At 42.7% G+C, this 25376-nt stretch overlaps 1 protein-coding gene across 2 annotated transcripts in view; it reads left to right on the top strand.

Annotated features, from left to right (window-relative positions):
- The first annotated feature begins 10797 nt into the window (after positions 1-10797).
- The window catches only part of ADGRD1 (adhesion G protein-coupled receptor D1), a 181211-nt gene continuing 166632 nt past the window's right edge, over positions 10798-25376 (top strand). The window contains exons 1-5 of one of the 2 annotated variants that reach the window (XM_040251588.1): positions 10798-11408; positions 11498-11534; positions 20537-20620; positions 22774-22869; positions 24710-24832. In XM_040251588.1, coding sequence (XP_040107522.1) covers positions 11343-11408; positions 11498-11534; positions 20537-20620; positions 22774-22869; positions 24710-24832 — 406 coding nt within the window. In that variant the 5' untranslated portion in view covers positions 10798-11342. The remainder of the gene's footprint in view (positions 11409-11497; positions 11535-20536; positions 20621-22773; positions 22870-24709; positions 24833-25376) is intronic. The other variant, XM_040251587.1, reaches the window with a different exon arrangement.

Raw genomic sequence — 25376 nt, 5'->3', positions numbered from 1 at the left:
CCAATAGTCCCAGTCCCATATGTTGAAAAATCTATCCTTTCTCCATTGTGTTCCCCTTGTTGAAAATCAATTAACAATGAGTTTGGGTCTGCTTCTGCATCCTCTTGTCTATTTCATCTATTTAAACATAAAATTTTTTTCTAATGCTATGCTCTATTGATGACTGCAGGTTTATAGTAAGCCTTAAAGCTCTCCAATTTTGTACATATTTTCCAAAATAGTTTTGACTAATGCAGTTTCTTTGTCTTTCCATATTCATTTTAGAATCAGTGTTGATTATATATATTTAAAAGGTGGGATTTTGATTGGGTTGTAGAATTGGAATATGAGTTGGATTATTTGGAGAGAGAATAGACATTTTAATAGTATTCAAGAATACAGTGCATCTTTCCATTTATTTAGGTATTCTTTGTACATATTTTGTTAATTTATATGTATTTCATTTGGGGGCACTGTATTATTAATGACATGTTTATATTTTAATTTCTAATCATTCCTTGTTAGCATGTCAAAATACAATAAATTTTTTATGTTGACCTTGTTTCATGTGACTGTGGTAAGCTCACTTGTTAGTTCTAGTAATTTGTATGCTCTAAAGTTTATTGATTTAAAGTGTACAATTCAGTATTTTTAGAGTATTGACAGAGTCATGTAACCATCACCATAATCTAATTTTAGAACATTTTCATCACCTCCAATCCAAGTAGCTCTCTTTCCTTTGGATTTCTAGTCTAACTCCATTGATTAGGGACCATACTTCATATGATTTCAGTATTTTATATTTGTTGAGGTTCTTTTTATGATCAACTTTGGTTAATGTTTTATGTGCATTTAAATGTTGGAGAAGGAAATGGCAACCCACTCCAGTACTATTGCCTGGAAAATCCCATGGACGGAGGAGCCTGGTAGGCTACAGTCCATGCGGTCACAATTGGTTAATGCTTTATGTGCATGTACAGGGATACCATTTCTCTGTTGTCGAGTGAAGTGTTTTATAAATGTCATTATACACCCCAGCAACGTACGTTGATAGATCTGTTGGTGTTGGTCAGGTCTGTATCCTTAGTGATTTTCTGTCTACTTATTTTATTGATTACTGAGAGAGGAGTCTCCAGATATAACTGAAGGTTTACCTCTTTCTTCTTTCACTTATACCAGTTTTTGTATCATGTATTTTGGTAGTTCTATTGTCCGTTGAATGTATATTTAGAGTTGTTATGTGTTGTTGCTGAATTCATCCCTTTGTAATGTAATGACTCTCTTTATCCCTGATAAAATCCCCTGTTCTGAAATCTACTTTGTCTGATAATATAGCCACTTCAGTGTTCTTTTGTCTAGTGTTTGCAAGATATATCTTTTCTGTCTAATTTTTAACCTTCCTGTGTATTTATATTTAAAATGTGTTTCTTATAGACGGTATATTTTTTGGCCTTTCTATTTTATCCAGTCTGAGAATCTTTGTCTTTTATTTGGTGTTTTTGGATCAACTAGATTCAGTGTGGTGACTGAATAAAATCTACTTTCCTTGCCAGTTCTTTTCTTTATTTTGCTAGTTATTTTCTATTTGTTTCATTCATCCTTCCTTATCTTTCTATCCCTCATTTTTGGTCTGCTTCTGGATGAATTCAGTTTACTGTGATTCTATTTTGTGTATTATTGGAGTGTGTGTTTAGTCACTCAGTTGTGTCCAACTCTTTGTGACCACATGGGCTGTACTGCGCCAGGCTCCTTTGTTCATGGAATTCTCCAGGTGAGAATACTGGAGTGGGTTGTTATTCCCTTCTCCAGGGGATGTTCCCAACCTGGGGAATGAACCTGAGTCTCCTACCATCTAAGCCACCAGGAAAGCCCTTATGTATTATTATTAGTTTATTATTTGTACTTCTGTAAAAATTTTTTTCTGGTGATTGTCCTGAGTTTTACTGCATTTTCTCCCAGTGGTTATCGAAGGATATATTTCTTTAATAGGTTACATGCTACTGTTAACTTAAAAAAATGCACAATGTGAGAGTTGTGAGTCAAATTTCATTTCGGGGCAAAATGAGGACTGCCGCCTGGGAGACAGCACCTCAGATAACTCTGAGAACCTGCCCCAAAGAGGCCAGTATATACGTGGTTTTGGTGAAGTGGGAATACATGCAATCAAGCACATATTTCTCCAGAAGATTTCTGCTAGTCTCATGAAGCTTTTGCTAGTCATGAGGAACAATTGTCACCATGCGGGATTTTAACGCTTTTCTAAATATGAGGAGATATAAGAACTGGGCTCATAGAATCTGCTCCTGAAAATATCTAACTATCGGAAGACCTGTCCTGCCAGACTTCCCAGAGCACAATGTGCCTCATTTCTGCTCTCCACCCTCAACTCCTCTCAGGGGCTGTTGAAGGTCAGCAGCTGCAGCAGCACATGACTTAATCCTATGGAGATAGATGGCAAGTGCCAATTTGTAGTTGACACCACCTTCCAATCACATTATACCTCTGTGTGTAGGACAGGCCCTTCACAACTGTACATTCCCACTTTCTCCCTCCCTTCTTCTGTGGTACTTCTCATACATCCTGCTTTTACACATGCTGTCAACCTACAGCATGTTCTACTCTTTTTTTGACAATTCAAGTTTTACAGCAATTAAAAATAAGAAAAATAGTCTTTCCTATTTAAGACTGTTGTAACCATTTCTGGCTATCTTGGGGGCTTCCCTGGTGGCTCAGCTGATAAAGAATCTGCCTGCAATGTGGGAGACCTGGTTTCAATCCTCTAGGTCCGTCCAACTCACTTTTTTAAAGTGCAAAATTCAATGACTTTTAATATCAAACCATGATTTGTGCAACCATCCCTGAAATTGTTCTAATTTCAGGACAATTTTATCATCTGTCAAAAGAAACTCTATACCCAGGATCAGTCACTTCTTACTCCCCTATTGTCAGTCTCTCCTTTCATTTTGAAAAATACTATTATTAAATACAGAATTTTGAGTCACAGTTTCCCTCTTCCTACCATCCCAAACTCCAGATATTTCACTTTATTGTCTTTTGACTCACATACTTACCAATAAGAAGGTTAATGTAATTCTTGTCTTTACTCCTCGGTATGTAATGTATATTTTTCTCTTATTTCTCTTATGATGTCACATGTCTAGGGGTGTGTGGTTTGTGCGTATGGTGTGTTTATCTGGTGTGTGAGGTGTGTGTGCATGTGGCATGAGGAATAGGCACATGCCTATGTGTGTTCTGTATGTGTGGACACGTGTGCATACATGCACATGCATCTCTGTGTTGTGTGCATGTGTGTGGCATGATGAATGTGCACATGCATATGTGTGTTGTGTGTGTGCATGTGTGTGCATTTGTGTGGCCTGTTTGGGATTTATCCTTTTTGGGGACTGTCTGCACTTCTTTAATTTGTGGTTAAATGTACACCATTATTTTCCAACATTCTTAGTTATTTGCTCTTCAAATATATTTTGTTGTCTCAGTTTCTCACTTCTACTTCTGGGATTTCATATACACATATGAGAATATTGTGACACTGTTCCTTCATGCTCTGGTTTCCAGAAGTTCCTTTTTTCACTTTGTGGTTTAGCTCAGATAATTTTAATCGACCCATCCCAGGGTTCACTGATTCCTTCTCTGTCTGTATTGCATCTACTTTGAGCTCCCAGAAGGAGTGTTTGATCTGTTATCTGTTTTATTTTTAGTGGCAGCATTTCCATTGATTCCTTCCTATAATTTTCATCTCTCTGTAGAATTTCCCCCTCTGTACATGAATACTGTCACACTTTCCCACTAAAGCATTTAACATATTAGTCACAGCTATTATTTAAAACTTTCTGATATAATTTTGATTTTTTAAAATCTCTAGATGTGGTTTTCCCTGCGTTTTTGTGTGTCATACTTTTAGAATAAATGCTGGGCATCAGGTGTAACACAGTGAGGACTGAGGTCAACAGTACTGCTGCTGGGAAAAGAGTACAAGAGCACCTGTCTGCTGGGCATTAATGTGTGTGTGTGCTGTAGTGCACACATGTGCTTATGCAGGCATATATTGCATGCATGCATAAACATGCATTTTAACTCATGACTGTGCACTACACATCTATGCATGTTATATGTGTGTATGCCTATGTGTGTGCATGCACAAGTACATGTTTGCTTGTGCACGTGTGCACATGTATGCTCATAATATATGCACACATGTGAACACATATATGTGTGTATACACGTGCACATGTATATGTATGTGTCTGCACATGTTCACGTGTATGTGTGTGCATGCATGAGTACAGGTTTGCTTGTGTGCGCCTGCACGTATATGTGTGCATGTGTGTGTACACACATTTGTATATGTATGTGTGCATATGCCTGTTTGCATGTATGTGCATGTTAAATCAGTCTGGTGGGGAGTGGAGCTGGCTTGGGTTCTGTAGTCATGGATACCGTCAACCCTGCCCTGGCTTTAGTCTCCTCTGGCATCACCTTGCACTTGGGGTGGGGTTGGTTCAGCAGAGGGAGTTCCTCACTGTTCCTGCTCCACTTTCTGTTCCAGGCCTTTCTCCTCAGCCAGAACAGCTCCCCACGCTCTCGCCTTTCCCATTCTGAGGATGCTGAGTCCAGCTGGCCTGAAAGTGTGGTGGTGGGAAGTCCGTTTCCCTGGTCAGCCTCAGGCTCAGGTTGCCCAAGTCCCTGCATTGTGGGCAGATGTCCTCAGTGCCTCTGCCCCTCTTTGGGTACAAGGGGACCTTTCTGCCCCTCTCTGGGGACAGAGAGTAGTGTCTCGCCTTCCTCCAGCCACGGCGGTTCTTCCCTGTACCCTGGGGTGCAGTGGCAGCTGTCTTTCTCCAGCAATGTCAGGATTTTGGTTCCTGGGGGAGAAGGTCCAGGCAGGTGTCATGCCTGTGGCATGGTGGCCACTCACTTCTCCTGTGAACCCCGCTCAGAGGCTGCCTCCCAGCTTGCACCACCAACATCTTCTTAGCACCTGCTGATTATGGCGAAGGGCCTGGGCTGGGGTGTGAACTCCCCTTTGTCTACAGCAACAAGGGGCCTTATGCTCTCATCTAGCTCACACCTGCCTTTCCAAATTCACTGCAGTTCTTTTGCTGAATTCTCCTTACCTGTGTGGGCCCCATTTCCTCATGCCCCCTCTCATGTGAGCCAAGACTCATGCACACCTCTCCTTAGAGGGGTCTGTCTTCCTCACATTTCAGGCCTGGTGGGCACCCTGACCTCTGCGTGCTAGTGGACTCAAGAAATTCTCACTTTTGTAGATGTGGAGGCTGCTCTTGTGATGAAGGGGGTAGTGCTCTTTCCAGCCTTCCATGTCCTTGGAGAAAAAGTTTGGGTTTCCATGCCCACGATCACAGGACAGCTGCTCCGTCTCTTCTCATCACTTCTGTGTTTGGGCCAGAGAAAAGGTAAAGGTCAGCAGGCTTCAGGAAGAGCAAAGGTCAAGAGTGTTTTCTTGGAAGGCTGTGCCACAGGCATCTGCCTATATCTCACTGTGTGTGGTCCCCTGGTCACCCCAGCTGAAAGGGAAGTGACTGTTTTTAACTGAGTTATAGGCACACTAATGCACTTATTATTATTATTATTTGGCCATGCAGGATCTTAGTTTCCCCACCAGGAATTGAACCCACGTCCCTGCAGTAGAAGCACAGAGTCTTAACCACTGGGCCACCAGTGAAGCACTCCCACCCACCCCCACCCCGCCCCCGCCCCGCTGCCCCATGCACTTGGGATTCTGCCTGGGGAGAAGGGAGAGACTGGATTTGGGGCAGGCAGTTAGCCATGTCTTCTAGGCAATCTTCTTAAAACCCTCCTCCCCAAACTCAACAATTTCTTAAGCTGTAACCCTCCCTTCCTCTTTGGAAATTGGATGAAAGCTATGGAACACTCTCCCCTCAAAAGTTCATGTCTTTGCATTCAAACAAAATTGTGCATGTGACTTCAGGGCGTTCAGTGACTCTATGAGGCTCTGCCTGCATGTCAGGACCTCCGGGACTGTCATGCCTGAGGCTTAGTCTTTTTCTTAAAAAATTTTAAATTGGAGGATAATTGCTTTACAGTATTGCATAGGTGTCTGCCATTCGACACAAATCCACCATAATTATATATACATATCTCCTCCTTCATGCGAAGAGTTGGCTCATTGGAAAAGACCCTGATGCTGGGAGGGACTGGGGGCAGGAGGAGAAGGGGATGACAGAGGATGAGATGGCTGGCTGGATGGCGTCACTGACTCAATGGACATGAGTTTGAGTGAACTCTGGGAGTTGGTGATGGACAGGGAGGCCTGATGTGCTGCAATTCATGGGGTTGCAAAGAGTTGGACACGACTGAGCTGAGCGACTGAACTGAACTGAACTGACTGATCTCCTCCCTCTCGAGCTTCCCTCCAACCCAGCCCCCCACCTCACCCCTCTAGGTCATCACAGAGCACTGAGCTGAACTCCCTGTTATACAGCAGCTTCCCACCAGCCATCTGTTTTACACATGGTAGTCTATTATGTCAGCGCTAATCTCCCAATTCGTTCTACGCTCCCCTTTCCCTGTTGTTTGCACAAGTCTGTTCTCTGTCTCTCCATTCCTTCCCCGAAAATAGGCTTGTCCATACCATTTTTCTAGACTCATATATATGCAGTAATATACGGTATTTGTTTTTCTCTTTCAGACTTACTTCACTCTGTATGACAGGCTCTAAGTTCATCTGCCTCTGATGGTCAATCTTATTCTTGGTTGCCCAGAAGCAGAGCCTGGGGTTGACAATGTGTGTGTATAGTTTTCTTGGAGGTTGATTCCAGACATGAAGGTGTTTACAGGGAAATAAAACAGGCTGGTGAGAAAGTCAATTCAAGGGGTTGTTATTGGGTTGCCAACCCTGGAGTAGAAGAGGAGGAGGTGTTTATCTGCTGGGTCTTGAGCCTACTGGGCAGGGCTGCTCCCTGTCAGTGAGTGCCCCACTTCTGGGTACTGATGCATGTGGCCACATGGCCCCCCCCATCCCCACATCTCATCTGTCAAGTGGGAGGGGCCCCAGGCGGGCAAAGACACACTGTGGGGAGTGAGGCTGGCAGGGGCTGCTATCAGGAAGATCATCCCAGTGTGTGGGACTAAGGAGTGAGGCTGACAGGACCAGCGGTGATGAGCAGGAGGGCCTGGGGTGCCAGCAGCCAAGCTCCACCTCTCTCTCCATCCCCTCTCCCTTTCTGCCCCTTCCTTTCTGTGCCTACAGGTCACTGAAGGACAAAGGACTGCAGCTTCTCAGATCCATCCCTTTCTCCAGGACTCTTGATCACCAGGGACAGAAGCCAAGCTCAAACTTCCTCCAGGGAAACGTGAATCAATTGGTGCCTGTCGGTGAAAACTGGCTCTAGCATCGCAGATCCAGGAGCTTGGCAGACACCATCAAATCTCTTAGTTCAGTCTGTCCATTCTTTCCACCATAGTAACTCTTTATAGTGGAAAAGCGGGTATGAGCAGCCTTAATTTAAGATCCTTCTGGATTATAGCAGCTCCAGTGTGGGTGGGGGGCCTCTTCTCTTCCAAGGTGCTGGTCTGGGAAGATTAGAGCCTAGCAGTAGGATGCATGACAATCACAGGCCCGGGGCACAGAGGTGCTGCAGGGGGGTTTCCACCCTGCCCCCGCCCTCCTGACAGAAGCACGTGGGCTGATGGAAGGTGCACCCTCCAAAGGAAGACCACTTACTTATAGCCACAGAAGGGGAAGGGGAAGGCTGGGCTGGCAGAAACAACACAGGCCCTTGGTACACCCCAGGCTACTTCCAGAATGTCTTTCCAGAATGTTCCTCCTTCCCTTGTCCCTTAAGAGAGAGAATTCCCCAACTCCCTCCCACCATTTCTGCAATGCATTCATCTCTCAAGCTCTAACCCTGTTGATTTCTATGGTGTCTGTGTGTTGCCTGTACCCCTAACACTGGCTGGGGGCATCATAGTTCTTCCTGGGGCAGCATCTCCATGGAACCCAGTGGGACAGGGTCACTGCCCAAGCAGCTCTTTACAAATGTGATGGTGTGTTGAAGGCTGTGTGGGCGGAGAGGTGCGGCTGAGGGAGAGGAGAATCAGGCATTGAGAATTCATCACCCTGCCAGCGTCTGGGGGGCTCTACAGGGCTCTTCATGATCTCCACGCTGTCCTCCTGCTCAGCAGGAGGACACATATCCAGCTGTGGGTGAATAATCCAGTTAAGCCCCTATTTTCAGTCGACTTTACACTTTGTTTCATCCCCGTAAAACTGTATTGAATAGAGCCTAATTGGAATTTAAGCTTCTTTTGATTTGTTTCAGCTTTATCACAGTATAATTGACAAAACTGTAATATATTTAAGGTGTGTGATGTGATGATTTGATATACATGTACACTGCGAAAGGACTCCCACAGTAGAGCTAATTAACACATCTGTCACCTCACATCTCACATATTTATCTTTTTTAGGGGGTGAGAACATAAATTCTACTCTCTTAGAAATGTTAATTACACCATATAGTCTTATCCACTAGAGTCACCATATTATATATTAGACCCTCATCTTATAATTGAAGGTTTACATTCTTTTACCAATCTCTGGTAAAGGGATTCACAAGGATGGGATTCTAGACCCACACTCCATCAGTATCTTTTCCAAAATCCCCCCACCATAGGAAAGGACGCTTTACATGAAGATGGGCTCATCTCAGCACCTGAAAAGGAGCCAAGAAAGGTAAGAGATGTGAATGAGCACAAACCTGCTATCCGGGATTGAGATGAAAAGCAAGTCCATGGGGAGTGAGGGCAGGTTCTGCTGACTTTGATTTCTACCCAGCCTTTATTGCTGTTATTGTACTGAGATGCCTCCTGTTATCTGATGGTCATTTTCAAAAAATGTTTATTGGAGTATAGTTGGCTCACAATGTTGTGTTGATTTCTACAAAGTAAATCAGTTATACATATACACATAGCCACTCTTCTTTAGATTCTTTTCCCATGTAGGTCATCACAGAGTATTGAGTAGAGTTCCTTGGGCTATACAGTAGGTCCTTACTGGTTATGTTTTATATACAGTAGTGTATATATGTCAGTCCCAGTCTCTCAATTCATCCCTCCGCCTTTCTACCCAGTAACCATAAGGTTGTTGTCTACATCTTTCACTCTATTTCCGTTTTGTAAATACGTTCATTTGTACCATTTTTTTAGGTTCCACATGTAAGTAATATCATGTGATATATGTCTGACTTTCTTCACTCAGTATCACAATCTCTGGGTTGATGGTGATTTTTATGGTTAAAAAAAGAACACAGCCAGCGTGGTTCAGTCTCAGTGATGGGACAGGTCCATTTAAACCGCAATCTGTCTAATGTTTTGCAAATTAAGAAGTGGACTAAGGCAAGTCTGCATTGGCTCCCCCTCCTCTTGCATCTTTCTCTTTCTTCCAGAGGGAGGCGGTGGGAGGGAGAGAAAGCAGATGAAATGCAGAGATAAAGGCTGTAAGTTTCCGCTGAGGCCATCGGCCTAGGCTGCAGGATAAAGGTGCAGTTACCACAGTGGAGTCGCCATTTTTTTCAAGTGCGAAGAGATGGAGAAACGTGCGCAGGAATTTTCTGGAACCCTGCTGCCGCTGTGCAGGGAAGTTCAGGCTATCAGATCATCTGAGAAGTTGTGGGCTACAGGCGCAAGTTAAAAATAATCATTTCACAGTTTTGACATCACTTTTTTTGGTTCTTCCCCATGGAGACTGGAGGTCATTTTCTTATTCTCTTTAGGAAGTACTTGGACTCTGTTCCCATTTAAAGTCAGGACGAAGGAGCTAATAATATTAGTTAACATTTAATGAGTGTTATTTTCTACTTTATAATAATAATCACAGCTAACATTTATTGAGTGATATGTTTTGTTTTGTTTTTGCTTGCAAAAAACAGCGAGCATTTATGGAGTGCTACATATTTTCCAAGCACTACTTTGAAAGCCTTATATGCATTATCTCATTTCTTGTTACAGCTCTTTGGAGCTGAAACTATTACCTCCATTTTACAGATGAGGAATTTGAAACAGAGAGGTTCAGTAGCTTGCCTAAGAACACACAGCTAGTTAAATGTTGGAGAGGGTGCAGGGAGGTAAGTTAATCAAGTATGTGTTAGTTAATCAAGTGTGTGTTAGTTAGGGGCATCCCTGATGGCTCAGACAGTAAGGAATCTGTTGGTATTTGTGTGGGTTAACTGTGTTACTTAACGGTGTTTGTGTGGGGACATGTATGCAACATAGATAAAAGTTTTAGTTTCTAGTAAAGTTAGATGAGGCTGGCTAAGGGTCCCTGGATGCTGTGGCTGCAGGGGAGATGTGGGGTTTGGTGTAATGGCCCAGTGCACCTTGTAAACAGTTTCATTCATCTCTGAAAAGGTTAAAGAGAAAAGTGGCCAGCATCCTGTGGGGGGCATGTGCTGGGGAATGGGTGTGGGTGTTTGTTTGTTTTTTTTTTCTATCCCTAGATCACCTTACTTTTTTCTTTGGGCAAAGAAGACTCAGCTCTAAATAGAGTTTATTGTCTGTTGTACATTTTGCATTTATTAATATTTACACTGACTTTGAAGGTGTTAAGGGAAGGCAGCTAAGGCATGTCCACACCCTGGCTCTGTCTGCTCTGCTTCAGAACCGCAAATCCTGAAAATAATTCCCACTTCTTCTTAACAGACCGGTGTTAGGACCCAGGAAGGATCCAGCAGCCGTGGGATATAAACAGAGGAGCAGAGCTGAACAAAGTTTGAGGAGAGAGCCTTACATCACTCACTCTCTCCACCCCGAGCGCCGTGCCGCCGCGCCGGGGGACAGACGGAGGTGTAAGCCTGAGTCACACCAGAACTTAGGCAGCGACGTGCTGGCCGGAGAGCCCCGGGAGCTCCAGACGCAATTCCTCCTGCTTCCAGGAAAAAAGGCAATGTCCAACTCCGGACCTGAATGGAGACAAATGACGGTTCTTGACAGAAAAAGAAAACCGTGAGGGACCCCCGATTGCCCCCTGAGCCTCGCCACTGCAATCCCAGCCCAGGATCGCTTCTCAGGAGTTTGGATCGAAGCTGTTTCTCCTCCCCTCATCCCGGGGCTGGTTGGTCGCTCCAATGTGTTTATTGATCACCGAAGACTCTCAAGTTTGGAGACAGGCAAGAAACACCTATTAACTCTCCACGACTCTACCTTCACTCTGCAGTTCACAAACTCTAGCTAAACAGATGGTGTTCTTCTTTCTGGAACCTGTGACAATGTCCCTTTCCCAAAGAAGTGAAAGTTAAAGGCAATTCTTTGTCACAGACCCTCAGGAATTCCACTTGGATCATATTTTCACCTCTGAAAAAACCATGAAGAAGCTGCTGCCTCTTTGCTGCTGGCACTCCTGGCTGCTGTTATTTTATTGTGATTTTCAGGTAATGTCCCCAGGCGGTGCTCGCCAAGACGGGAACAGATTTCTGCTGGGAGGTTCCTTGTGTCTTACAGTGTGATGTTTTGTGTGCAGGTGCACGGGGCCCATGCCAGGTCACAAGTCCATCCAGGTAAGGCAGCTTCCCTCATCTTCTGCTCACTACCTGTTCTCCCTGCCCAGGCCAGGGTCTGGAGGCAGTTTGCTTGTCTCTGAGGCTGTTGGGGAAGGAACCCTTCTTGGGCTCCGCTGGCCCCACCAGCTGTCCTGACACCTTGTCCCCTGGGTCACTCATCATCCTCCACCTCTGACTTGGAGAAGCAGGTCTCTGTGCCCCAAGCCATCTAGCTTCCTGAACACTTGTGATTCAAGAAACGGGATGTTCACAGGTGAAGCATCTTCTGCCTTGACTCAGGTCGTGCGTCTCCAGCGCAGATTCACTTGAGCTGCCTTAGAGCAGCTTTTGTCCCCATCCTTTTGTCCCTGCCCTCTTTTGTCCTCATCTCTCCTATGGGAGCTTGACTGCTCCAGCCCCTCCGATGAAACCCCTCGCCCACCCCCGGCTTTCCCTTTGCCATTGTGAGTCTTGTCTGGATGCATCACCATGAAGCTTTCCTTGGGGAGGACGGAAGAAGCGAGAAATTTTCCTTGCTCCTTCCCAGAGAAGGAGGCCTATGTGACCATGGTGGGAGTGCACTTACTGGCCCTTGTTCCCATTTGCTGCTTGGCTGGTACATGCATGGTGGAGGGGACCTCGCACTAACATCCCCAAGTCTTTGCCTGGGAGCCGTGAGAGCAACACTGACCTGGGGGTGAGCGTGCCTTTGGCCGTGATTATTGTCTAGAGCAGCCCTGCTGCCTCCACAACCCACCAGAGATGGTGCGCGCAGCATCCCCACGGTGTGAATCCAGGTCCCAGGAGATGGACCCCGGTCTGGTGGGAGCACCAGCATGGTGCTGGGTGAAGGTGGACGTGGGGTGGGGGTCTGTCCCCGTTGGAGTGACGCGGCCCTCACGGTGGGCGCTGGGGCATCCTGTCATCTCCCTGTCTTTACCTGCAGGTCTCACAGGGCTTGCCGCTTCTTCTTCTTCTTTTTTTTTTTCAAAAGTTTATCCTTAAATGTATAATAGGTCCCAAGACAACACTTCCTCCTAACTATAGGTGGCCACAGACATTATGGCAGGGAATCCAGATGTTTAAGCAGAAGTGGGACCAAGGATCGTCATTGCCTCAGGCACCAGGGCCGGCAGATTTTTCGCCAGATTTCTTTATTCCACCTGTGGCCAGGGCGTTTCCCTGGCAGCCTTCGCTTTTAGTTCCTCGGCTTTCTTCTGCCCCTCCTCCTGTTTGGCTTGGATGTCTTATCTTCCTCATCCATTCCTGGGCTTCTTCTTGGGCTGCTTCAGGGGCTTCTCCTTGTCACCTTTGCAGCTCAACATAGCACCTGCCGCCCCTTTCCCAGACCCTTCCAGGCTGTGCTGCTGTTTCTTTTTATCTGCACATTCAAGTTCAATCTTCTGTTGAAAAGAATGTGAAGGTGGTAAATTTTCGCCAGCTCCCCTTTCCTTGGCCAAAATGCTGAACGATTTGGGAATAAATCAATCATCTAGTGTCGTACTAGAGGGAGGCTGTGTGAGCCCTACCACTAACCCACGCCTCATAATGCACGCTGATTTCCCAGGGGAGATGAGGGGCGGGGTCTGGCCAGGAACATCAGGCAGAGTGAACAAAGCAGTCCTGAGACCCCAGCCCCGTCAGGGAGGAAAGAGAGCTGCAGGGAGGTTCCCACATTGTGCCTTTAGCCACATCTCCCCACATCCACTCACATCCTAGGCTCTCAGCTTCAAGGAGTGGCTTGAACCTGGCCTTGGTTTCATAGAGAGACTGTTCCTCTTACATCCTAATTTAGTGTAGAAGATGTTTTTCTGTTGGTCAACTAACTACCTTAGAGAAATTATACTAATACTGACAATCACAGACATGTTACTAAAAAGAAGCAATAGACAATGAAACCTGGGTGGGGAGAGTTCAAGTTCAAAACCCTGGATTTCTGATACATACATGTACACACACACACACACACACACACACACACACACACACCAGGCCTGGTTTTAAATAACTGGGATATGGTACAAACAGAACAGTCTTTGCACTCAAGTCGCAAAGAGTCTGATAGAGGAGATAGACAACAAATATAATAACAAACAAAAACTTTCAAATTATAGTGTGAGTGCCATGGGAAGACAAACAAGGGGGTTGGTAGAAAGAGTGGATGGTGGGTGATAAAAGGTGATCAGGGCAGGTCTCTCAGAGGGTGTGCCCCGTGGACCGAGGCTTGCAAGACAGAGCTGGTTATGCACAGCAAGAAAGCAAGCAGACTTCTGGGCAGGGGCGACAGCAGGGCGTCCTGCTGTGGATGAACTCGGTGTGTCATAGGCCAAACAGGAGGGGACCCAGTTGGCACGGGACTGGCAGGGACCAGTTTTCCTCTGTGTGGTGTAGATTTCTGTCCAGTGAAGTCAGTGGAACCCTGGAGACATATTCCGCACATTCAAGGGGTGAGGGCTTCCCTCTACTGACACAGAGAGTAAGTAACAGGGAAAGGATGGAATAGAAAAATCTGGAAGAAAAACTGGAAAGGAAAAATGAAAGCTTTTATTAATTTTCTTTCTGAATATTGATACCCCTCCCTCCCTCCCCCTCTCATCAACAAAACATTAAATATGGATGAAAAATTATTCCCGAAGAACTGATTTTTTAAAAAGGTATTTTATTGGCGTAGAGTTGATTTGCCGTGTCATGTTAATTTCTGCTGTACTTGAAAGTGATTCAGTTATATATACGTATATGTGTATATACATATATATTTTTACATACTCTTTTCCATTATGGTTTATCACAGAATATTGAGTATAGTTTCCTGTGGATCTTGTTGTTTACCCATTGTATATGTAATAGGTTGCATCTGCTAACCCCCAACTCCCAATCCATCCCTTCCCTCACTCCCCCCGCCTTGACAACCACAAGTCTGATCTCTATGTCTGTGACTCTGTTTCATAGGTAAGTCGATGTGTGTCATATTTTAGATTCCACATGTAAGCAATATCATATGGTATTTGTCTTTCTCTGTCTAACTTCATTTAGTATGAGAGTCTCTTGTTGCATCCATGTTGCTGCAAATGCCATTATTTCACTCTTTTTCATGACTGAGTAACATTCCACTGTTTACATATGCCACAACTTCTTTATCCATTCATATGTCAATAGACATTTAGGTTATTTCCATGTCTTGGCTATTGTAAGTACTGCTGCTGTGAAATAAGGGTGCATTCGTCTTTTTGAATTAGTTTTCTCTGGATAAATATCCAGGAGTGGTATTTCAGGATGGTATGTTAACTCTGTTTTTAGTTTTTGGAGGAACCTCATGCTATTCTCCATAGTGGCTGCACCAACTTACATTCCCACCAACAGTGTAGGAGGGTTCCTTTTTTTCCACACCCTCACCAGCATTTATTTAGTTGTAGACATTTTGATGATGGCCATTCTGACTGGTGTGAGTTTTGCAGTTTGGATTTGCATTTCTCTGATGTTTAGTATCTTTTCCTTTGCCTGTTGGCTCTGTGTATGTCTGAAGAACTGCTTTATAGTTGTGACCTAGGCTGGAAGTCTGTCTCTCTCAGTTTATTTTTTAGGGCTGGGGGATGTTTTGAAGACCCTGTATGAACCATGTTACCCCTCAGCTGTTGTCTTGTCTAAGTAGACATTTGGTCTGTTTAGGTTTCTTTGGTGAAAACCAGGGTGACTGTACAACCTGAAGATTCCATAGCACCTTCTTTTTGGGAAAATAGCTGAAGTGTCTATTTCACAAAAGAATGAGATCCTTTTCTTTTGACACTTTTAGGGTCATGGATTGTTTACTCTTTAGGTTGTAAAAGGAAATCTGTGTGTTCAATTCAGTTCCTTGATGTGTCTTATTCATGCCACATAATGTTTTAATTAAGAAAAAAACCTAAATTGTTGACATTACCATGTGGGGAGATTTCAAATTTAAAAAAATATGTATTTCTGACTTAAAAATATTTATATAGTATTTATATATTTGGCTGTTCTGTGTCTTAGTTGTGGCATGCGGGATCTTTAGCTACGGCATGCAAACCCTTTGTTGTGGCCTGTGAGATCTAGTTCCCCAACCAGGAATTGAACCTGGACCCTCCGCATTTGGAGTGTAGAATCTTAGCCACTGGACCACCAGGGAAGTCCCTCTGACTTCTTTTTGAAAGTGGCAGATCTGGCAATATTGGGCATATCCTTCTACAGAGGTGGGATCATTGGCTTGGGAAGAAGTCACTTTCTTTGGACAGGACACTTATTTTCTTCCCTGCCCAGCCTCCACTGCCCTGAGACCTGGGAGTGAGAAACTCGGGGGCGGTCCAGGTGTTTGTTCCCAGCACCTTTTCTGATCACCTGTGCCTTCCAAGTTGGAAGCCACAGTGAACATAATCCCTGGCCTCCCTGCAGGTAACTCCTCATGCCCCTGGCCCTCATGGATATTTCAGTTTGCACCTCCTTCATGACTTACTGGACAAACTCAGTGTTGATAGTTACATCTGGGCCATTTGGTGGGTAGCATGCAGGCCTTCTCATGATCACAGACCCCCCTCACCCAATCACTGATACTTCCCATCACTGGGCACTGGCTGGCAGGCAGGTGGGGGGTGCATCTTTCTATGTGAGCAAGACATGATCCCTTGATTCTATGAGCCTTCCTGCCCAGGATGGACATGGCCATTTCTCAGTGGAGCTGATAGGGAAAGAAATTTATTACCCACAGGCTTCACTTTATGAAAATGAAGATTCTGAAGATATAACATCTATTCTTTGCTTAAAAGATGTTATTTCCTTTCCTATTTTTTCCCCCAGATGAATTGAATATCAAGTCAATGATGTCTTCTCCTCTTTAAAATTAATATCCCAGGCTGGTCCGAAGGTAGTGAGTTATCTCAATTGATTGTTCACAGTCAGTTACAGATCGAACTCCTCGTTCTACTCTTCCCCCCTTCTCACTACTGCACTTGACTAGTCTAAAAAAAAATAAAAAATAAAAAATAAAATTAATATCCCAGATTTTAGAAAAAAACAATCATGGTAGAAAGGAAGATGAATATTTTTGATTTTTGCATTTCATATTCTTACTGTTGAGGTCCTGGAATAGAACCACTCATTTCCCAGAGGACATCAAGTCCCTAACAGGTACAAGAGAGTTAGGTGTGCACACAGCTACCTCTCTTTGGCCCCTATTGTAGAACTAGCTGGGTTCTTGGCTTCCATTTTTGATGCATGTTACATAACCCTGAAGGGACAGCCTCACAGATGCAAACTGTAAAAAGAACCCGATGATCTGGACCTGGGCACATGTTTGGCATCCTGGCAGAAATTCAGATGTTAGATGGAGTGCTTCAGTTTCCTCTGAAAGTTTCATGTGAACATTATCTATGGTCATTTTAATTGTGAAAGCAAGACTTAAATGGTTGTTAAAATACAGGTCCTAACATTCAATTGCTTCCCTGGTGGCTCAGAGGTTAAAGCGTCTGCTTCCAATGCGGGAGACCCGGGTTCGATCCCTGAGTCGGAAAGATCCCCTGGAGAAGGCAATGGTAACCCACTCCAGTATTCTTGTCTGGAGAATCCCATGGACGGAGAAGCCTGGTAGGCTACAGTCCACGGGGTCGCAAAGAGTCAGATGTGACTGAGCGACTTCACTATAACAGTCAATAAAACAGAAATGAAAATCTCTATTCTTACACCCCATTTCTCAATTTTGTTACCCCAAACTAATCTTCTCAGTTTCTAGAGTACACAGCCAAGCAGCCTCTCTTTCTCTTTTCCCTGCCCTCTGAAACACTGTATTTTATACAAAATAGTTCACAATAAACATATTTTTCTCACTTTGATTTTTTTAACTTAACAATATGACTAAAGAATATTCTATGTCAGTACATGTAAATCAGCCTCATTATTTATCCTAGCTACACCCTAGATCATTATCTAGATGTTCCATATTTATTTAGCCAGCCCTTTGTAAATGAGCATGTAGGCTGTTTGTAGGTTTTTGTTACTATTTTAAAAATTCTGCAACAAATACCCTTGTACATAGGTCTTTGATCATATGCATGAGAATATGGTAGATCTTTAGAATAAATTTCTAGGAATTAAATTGCTAGGTCAAACATCATGTGAGCTTAAGATTTTGATAGATATTGCCCTCCAGAAAGGTGAACTCCCACCAGAAAAGGTGGTAGAACTTGCCCACTTCAGTATGTTGTTGTTCAGTCAGTAAGTCCTGTCTGACTCTTTGCGACCTCATGGACTGTAGCATACCAGGCTCCTCTGTCCTCCACTGTCTCCTGGAGTTTGCTCAGATTCATGTCCATTGAGTCAGTGATGCTGTCTAACCAACTCATCCTCTGCCACCCCCTTCTCCTTTTGCCTTCAGTCTTTCCCAGCATCAGGGTCTGTTCCAATGAGTTGGCTCTTTGCATCAAGTGGCCAAAGTATTGGAGCTTCAGCTTCAGTAACAGTCCTTCCTAATGAATATTCAGGGTTTATTTCCTTTAGGATTGAATGGTTTGATCTCCTTGCAGTCCAAGAGATACTTAAGTCTTCTAATAAGTGTAACTTCATTTGCCAGTCTGATAAGTGAATAGGCTAGCTCGCTGTAGTTTTAACATGATTTTTAAAATTATCAGCAAGGCTGAACTTCTTATATTTCTAAAAGCAATTTGTATTTCTTTTTCCTTGAACTGTCTATGTCTGTTTTGTGTATAGTAGTTATATATTTTAATCCCAAATTTGTAATTTATCCCTTCCTCTACTTCCCCCTTTGGTAATCATATGTTAATTTTCCATGTTTGTGAGTCTATTTTGTAAATTAATTAATTTGTATCATTTTTTTTTTTAGATTCCACATATAAGTGATATCATTTAGCATTTGTCTTTCTCTGCCTTGTTTACTTCACTTAGTAAGATAATCTCTAAGGTCCATCCATGTTGGTGCAAATGGCATTATCTCATCGTTTTTTATGGCTGAATTGTACTCCACTGTATATATATGTACCACTTCTTCTTTATCCATTCATCTGGTGATGGACACCTAAGTTGCTTCCATGTCTAGACTGTTCTAAATAGTGCTGACATGAACACTGGGGGTGCATGCATCTTTTTGTATTAGAGTTTTCTCTGGATGTATGCCCAGGAATGGGATTTCTGGGTCATACGGTGGTTCTATTTTCAGTTTTTTAAGGATCCTCCATACTGTTTTCCATAGTGACTGCACCAATTAATATTCCCACCAACAGTGTGGGAGGGTTCCATTTTCTCCACACTTTCCAGCGTTCATTATGTGTAGACTTTTTTATGATGGCTATTCTGGTTGGTGTGAGGTGGTACCTCACTGTATTTTTAATTTTTGATAATTAATGTAGTATTTTTGATAATTAGAGATGTTGAGCATATTTAGTAGATATTTTTTGATTTTTGAGTTTTCTTTATTAAGAATAGGTCAAGTCAACTGGTGTGTCCTACATTTCAGGTGGATTCTTTGCCAGCTGAGTTACCAGGGAAGCCCTTCATTTATTCAAGGGTTCTTTTACATCCTTCAGTATGATGTGATTGTTTTCTTCATGAGAATGTTGTGCAGCTCTTATTCTTTTGTTCTTAAATGTCTTCTCTTTACTGATTGCATTTATAAATTTAAACCTTTCTTCTTTTTTTTAGCATTATTATATGAATACAAGAGAGCTATTCACATTTGCATATTTAATTTGTATCAGCCTCCTTCCTAAATTCTTTTACCATTTGTAACAGTTTTTCACTTACTAAATTCTTTTCTTATTTGTAATAGTTTTCCATTTTCATTATCAGGCATACATCATTTGAAAATAATGATCATATTATCTCTTCTTAAAAAATATTTTTTACAATGAACAACACAAAGATTACTTTGGTAATTTTAACTTTTCTGGGACCTGGCAGACATTAAAGGCAGTTGATTATTATTTAGTCATCTGGATCTTTATTTCCATTTCTGGGAACTGTTCACAGAGAATTAATCCAAGAGAAGATTCAAGTTAGGAGAACAGTTGAGTGTGTGATGGTGCAGCCTCTCCAGGGACTATTACTCAAACTCCATTATGAGAGTTAGAGAGAAAAAAAAATAAATGAAATAATTCATATGATATTAAGTGAGAAGAGCAGAATAAAAAAGAGCATGTCTACACAATATGATGTCTACTCAAAGCACAAGGACCCTAAAGGAGACTTTTAAAGGATTGATTTTTAGTATGGAGGAAGCAGAGCAATAATAGAAAGATCAAGATCAACTCAAGAGATGTATATGGAGGATTGTATCTAAAACCAGTTGGCTGGGTGACTGCTGAGGTGGCATTGTATTGCTTGTCTTAACAAATGGCTAGAAGTACAATTATTTCATAGATTATTGTTATACTGAAATAGGACGTATTTGTAAAGAATCTCACGCGATGTCTGCACAATATAGCTGCTGGCTTCCTCCTCTTTTTCAGCCTTATTTTTTCTCTCTTGTCTGACTGCATCAGCTATCTCTCTTAAAGTGTAGGAACTAACGGTGGGATCAGGGATAATGGACATTCTTATCTTTTTCTCTGACACGTGTGGGCATGCTCCATGTGTTGTGCCATTAGGCAGAATGGCTTTTATTTTCTTTTGGCTAAAAGATATCTATTCCTTTTTTTATTTTTTTTTAATTTATTTATTTATTTATTTTTAATTTTTACTTTACAATTCTGTATTGGTTTTGGCATAGATTGACATGAATCCACCACAGGTGTACATGCGTTCCCAAACATGAACCCCCCTATCTATTCCTATTTAGTATGTTTTATCCTGTAAAAATATTCATTTGTTTTTAATTTATTGAGTTTTTGAAACCTGGGAGTATGTGCTGAATCTATTCAAATACCTTTTGAGTACCTCCACAGTCACTCTGATAATTAATCCTTCCCCCAATTCCTGATGTAGGTAGTAAGTAGCTCCTTATGTCCAGATCTTTCTTTCCTAATAGTGATGTAACATTTTTATTCTTTTTTCCCCTCAAGGGTTTGAGGTCCTGGCTTCTGCTTCCCATTACTGGCCATTGGAAAATGTGGACGGGATCCACGAACTTCAGGAGACAACTGGAGGTAGACAGGGGTGGGAACAGAAACTGGGGCCCCATGGGCATCTCTTAGGAATTAGGGGCAGTCCAGAGAGACAGTGAACAACAAACAGCATCAGCTGTGAAGCCAGGATGACAGAGATGAATAGACATTTGTGTTGCTTCCCCTTAATAATTGTTATTGCAAAGTAATTTCACTAGAACTTTTATATGTTTTTATGATTAAAAGACAACATTTATGTTTCAAAATATTAAGATGTGCATTTTCTCCAACAACCTTAAAACAAAAGCAGCTGTTTTCAGCTTTAACCTGATGGATCAACCTCTGTACGAGTCAGGATGTATGTTTTCTAGGTAGACACAAATGGCGTAATCTACACGCCTGCCAAAGCAGGGACCCATTTGAACCTAAGGCCAAAGGTTGTGCCAGTGAAGACTAATGCCCTGTTTGTGGGGTCACAATTTCATTTAGCAAAGGTAATCCCACCCACCCATCAGCTCTTCCATGCTTCACTGACAGCCCCCCTGTCATTGAACATAACCTAAGATGCTTCCAGTGGTCTGCAATTCCATGGAAAATAAAGTTTCTATCTGATTCAGTTCAGACTTTTACCAGAAGGAGAAACCCCAGACATCCCTGAGTACTTTTTCCATCCCAATAAGATTTTTTTAAAGTGTAAGTTTTGAGTAATTTGAGATGTTCTGACATCTTAATTTTTATTCCTCTTGATTATGTCCAATGATTGATTTGTACAGCAGGAGGTTTCTGTACAACCATGCTAGCACATGCTCAGATTGTCTGCACTGGTTCTTTGCAATAGATTAAAAAAAGAAAACCCACATTGCTGCTTATTAGGATTCGCACACCAGCACACTGATTTGTTCCTTATTCCCAGGATGTCATGTGCTGCCATAAATTGTCACCTCAGATTCTAAAATGTCTTTCTTAAACTTTGCAAATCAGGAAGTATTACAGTGGATGTCTCTGCTGCTGGCATCCTTAAAGGCACTCAAAGAGCAGGGCCCTCCAGAAGGATGCTGTCCTCCTTCCTGTGCAGGGCTACCCAAAGCCCTGCCTTCATCCGGCATTATCTCTTCCTTGCCTGCATGTTGGGCAGCAATGGTGGCCATGAGGAAAACTTACACTGAACCATTGAGGCTTCATATATTCTCCAAATAGTCTGTGCTATAGGGATGGACTGTTCCTGTGGCAGTTCATTTTGTGACTATCTCGGGTCAAAAGAAATGGCTTCCCCTTGTCATAATCTAATTTTCTCTTATCAGGGCTTTTATTTTAAAGCCTTTGAAAGGAGATCATTCCAAGTGGAAAATGCATTGTCAAAATAGCTCCATGTTTAGCACCTGGGTGCTAACATTTCCGTAATTACTTTAGACAAGGGTTCAAATAATGATCCGTATAGTTCTCTCCTCACCCTGTCAACTCATCTCATTGTCATAGGTTATCAGATACAATTACATTGTGGTTGGATTTTGTTCACCCAAAATATTAATTTCCCATAAAACTCAAACTATATTGGTGTTTGTCTCGAAACACTCGAATAATGAAGGTTTCACTGCCCTTTTCCACTGGGTCTATTCTTTATGTTATAGTGTTCTGCTGGCATATTTCAATTTGATTACAGGCTTCTTAAGGCAAAAGAAAAAGGAATAGAATCCATCAGCACATTTTACTGCTGGGGACGGTTGAATGGTGTTGGAAATTATTGCGTGGATGCACTGCTTTGTTATTTGTTGCTGAATTAAATCTCTGTTGTTTTGTCCATTTGTCGTCATAACATGCAGTTGTTTTCATGCTGTGCTTCTGTTTCATCAGTTCTTGTGACATCACAACCGTTAATCCTTTTTGTTAAGGCTACTTTGTGGCCGAGTTCAGTTTCATATCTCTCAACTAAGTATCCGGATGGGAGTTGGGGCCAGCCCATTGGAACCAAATACAACAGCCACAGCACCCGAGCTTTGGGACAGCGTGGGGCTGCTGGAGTTGCCATGATGTTGACTGAATAAGTAAGCGGGAGGTGGGGCTGGGAGAGAGAACCCGAGCTGCTTGTGGGATGAAAGCACACTTATGGACGTGTATTATGTTGAGAGATATGTCAATTCCATTTGTTTTTTGTGTCACTCATTCATTGTGCTTTTTTCTTTTGTTGTTTCACCCAGCATCACGAACCCACAACCTCACTGTGCTCCCTTCTCATAATTCTACCTTTGTTTATACCAATGACTCTGCCTACTCAAATTTCTCTGCAACCGTAGGTGAGCATGTGTTACTTCTGTGTTAAGTTTGGATCTGCAATGAACTGAAAGGCCAATCCGATCTGGTTCTATATGAATTCACTATATCTTGACTAGCAAATGAGTGACTATCTTCCCAAGAGCCAAAGATTCAGGGTATTTGATGGTAAGGACTTAAGACCGCGGCTTAATTCTAAAGGAAGTATCACAGACTGAAGGATAGTAGGGTAGGGTGTGTCTATGCACTTTCAAGCAACCAGGGTCTTCCAAACCGGCTGCTTATTTTCAGAACAATACAGACATAAGATGAGATAGTTTCCAAAAAATAAACCTTGTTTGGATTTTTTAATGGATTATATTCTTTTGGGAAGGAAAAATATGCCCTTGAAATGGAAAATTAAAGTCAATTTTAAAATACCTCATCAAAAATTTGATGTCTTGCAAACACTAAAATCAGCATTTCTTCTGTAGCTGGAATTTTTTTTTTTTTAAATCATTAGAAGCTGTTTTCTAAAAGACACACCCACAAGAGTCATGGTTAAATGATTATCTAATTTAATAACCTCCAAGGCCCACATGTTTCATATTTTTCTTAGGCAGCACAGAACAGGACAGATAGTAGCAATTGGGCAGCTTTCTGGTCAGTATGGAAAGTTGGCTCAGATGATTTAGGTCTTGCTCCTGACCTTTTAAAAAATATATGACCTGGTCGTTCTTTCAACTATGGGGTGTTTCACTTCCAAAATTAATTTTGCCAAGCAAATAGTCTGGTTTAGGGGTTTATACAGCCTCATTCAATCCTGCAACTTCAAGTTGCCCATTTTAACTATGTAATATATAGATTCCCCATCCTCAGCAATAAATGAGATAAATTTTAAAAAAATGAATTTAAAACAGTAAGGAAAGACATTGAAATCCTTCAGATTGGTATGTACATGCCAATGGTTGTTAGAGAATCTGACCTGGGGTAGTGGTCAAGTCAAAGGGCCCCTGGCACTTCTGTCCATCTTCAGCTGGACCACCAGCTCTGAGGGCAGGACGCAGCAGCCACAGGGCAGAGGAGGCATCTGGGTGGTTTTGGTCCCAGTCAACAATGTGTGACTCGTCACCCTTGGCTTTTATAGTCTTCCCTTATCTATTCTGTAAACCACTTACATCACACTGACACCATCAGAGAGGTCTGCTATCAGAATGGGACAAACAAAATGATGGTGGAGCTGGCGTCCCCGCCAGGACTACTGGCCCTGCGGTCCAGTCACTGGCAGGCTCTGCTGGGATGACTGAAGTGTGGCTCTGAGTTTCCCTCCTAGAGCCTGGAAAGGAATTCTCTTAAAATCATGGGTCCCCATGTGTCGGATCACGGGCTTTCAGTGAGAGAATTCAGAAGGAGAGAGAGTGCAGGTATAGTTTTACATTTGAAATTGAATCTCAGAGTTTCACCTGAAAAGTCTCGCGTGAAGATGACAGTGAGAAGGACTCCAAAGTTGAGGACAGTAGGAGATTCTAACCATATAGCTCCTGGTAACTCAAATACAGTATTTATAATGTGGTCATATTACAATGCGTATTATACACTGGGATGATATTAATTACTAGGATACAATATTAATAAGATAGAATATTATTTAATATTGACACTAATACATTACGTATAGTCTAGTTCACAGTTATGAAATGTTAAATACCATTAATATATAATAATATTAAATAATATCTGTAATGTCATTGAATAGAAATATTTAATTATAAACAGAAATAAAACAGCATATTTGATCAAAGTTGTTTGTAAGCCTGACACGTCTCCAGACTCTTCATCTCCTGCAATTATTAATCTACAATGTTTGCCATTCTTCTTACTTAGATATTGTAGAAGGAAAGGTCAACAAAGGCATTTACCTCAAGGAGGGAAAAGGAGTCACATTTCTCTATTACAGAAGGAACAAAACTTCCTGCATCAGTAATCCGGCACAGTGTGGCCCTGAGGGTGAGTGATGCGCTCCAGTCTTTTCTTCCTTTCTTTCAAGTTCATTTCACTGCCAGGTACCGTCTGTTCCTCTGGGCTGTGGCAGATGTGGAGACAAAGTCCAGCTGCACCGTGCGTGTGCATGTCACGGACGGACTTGAGGCGAGGGGTGGGGATGGGGATGCAGAGACTGGTCCTGGAGACGGAATTAACACACCATTTCGCAGAGGCATGAGAGCAAAGTATTTAATCTTGTAAAGCAAAAAGCAACAAACAACAACAACCAAACCCCCCAAGAAACAGACGAAAAAGAAGCCTCCATGAAAAGCAGACACGGTGATGTCGCCGTGGACTTTGGATGGGACCATCGAGTTTGTGGGCAGGAAATTGATGGTGTGGCTCACGGGGCGTTATTTATGGCTCCAGGATGTTGGCCATGGGTCTGGGCGGGGCATGCCTTTTAAGACTCGTGCCATGGGTTCGCTTCTTTTATATCCGTGGAGATTGGAGGGGGCAGTGGTGAGAGCTGTCCCAGCCAAAGGTTGTAGGCCTATGGTTAAAATAA

This window comes from Oryx dammah, unplaced genomic scaffold, assembly GCF_014754425.2.
Source record: "Oryx dammah isolate SB20612 unplaced genomic scaffold, SCBI_Odam_1.1 HiC_scaffold_12, whole genome shotgun sequence".
In the NCBI taxonomy this organism is placed as follows: domain Eukaryota; kingdom Metazoa; phylum Chordata; class Mammalia; order Artiodactyla; family Bovidae; genus Oryx; species Oryx dammah.
The sequence above is the reverse complement of the archived record's forward strand: the minus strand, read 5'-3'. Positions and strand labels throughout refer to the sequence as shown.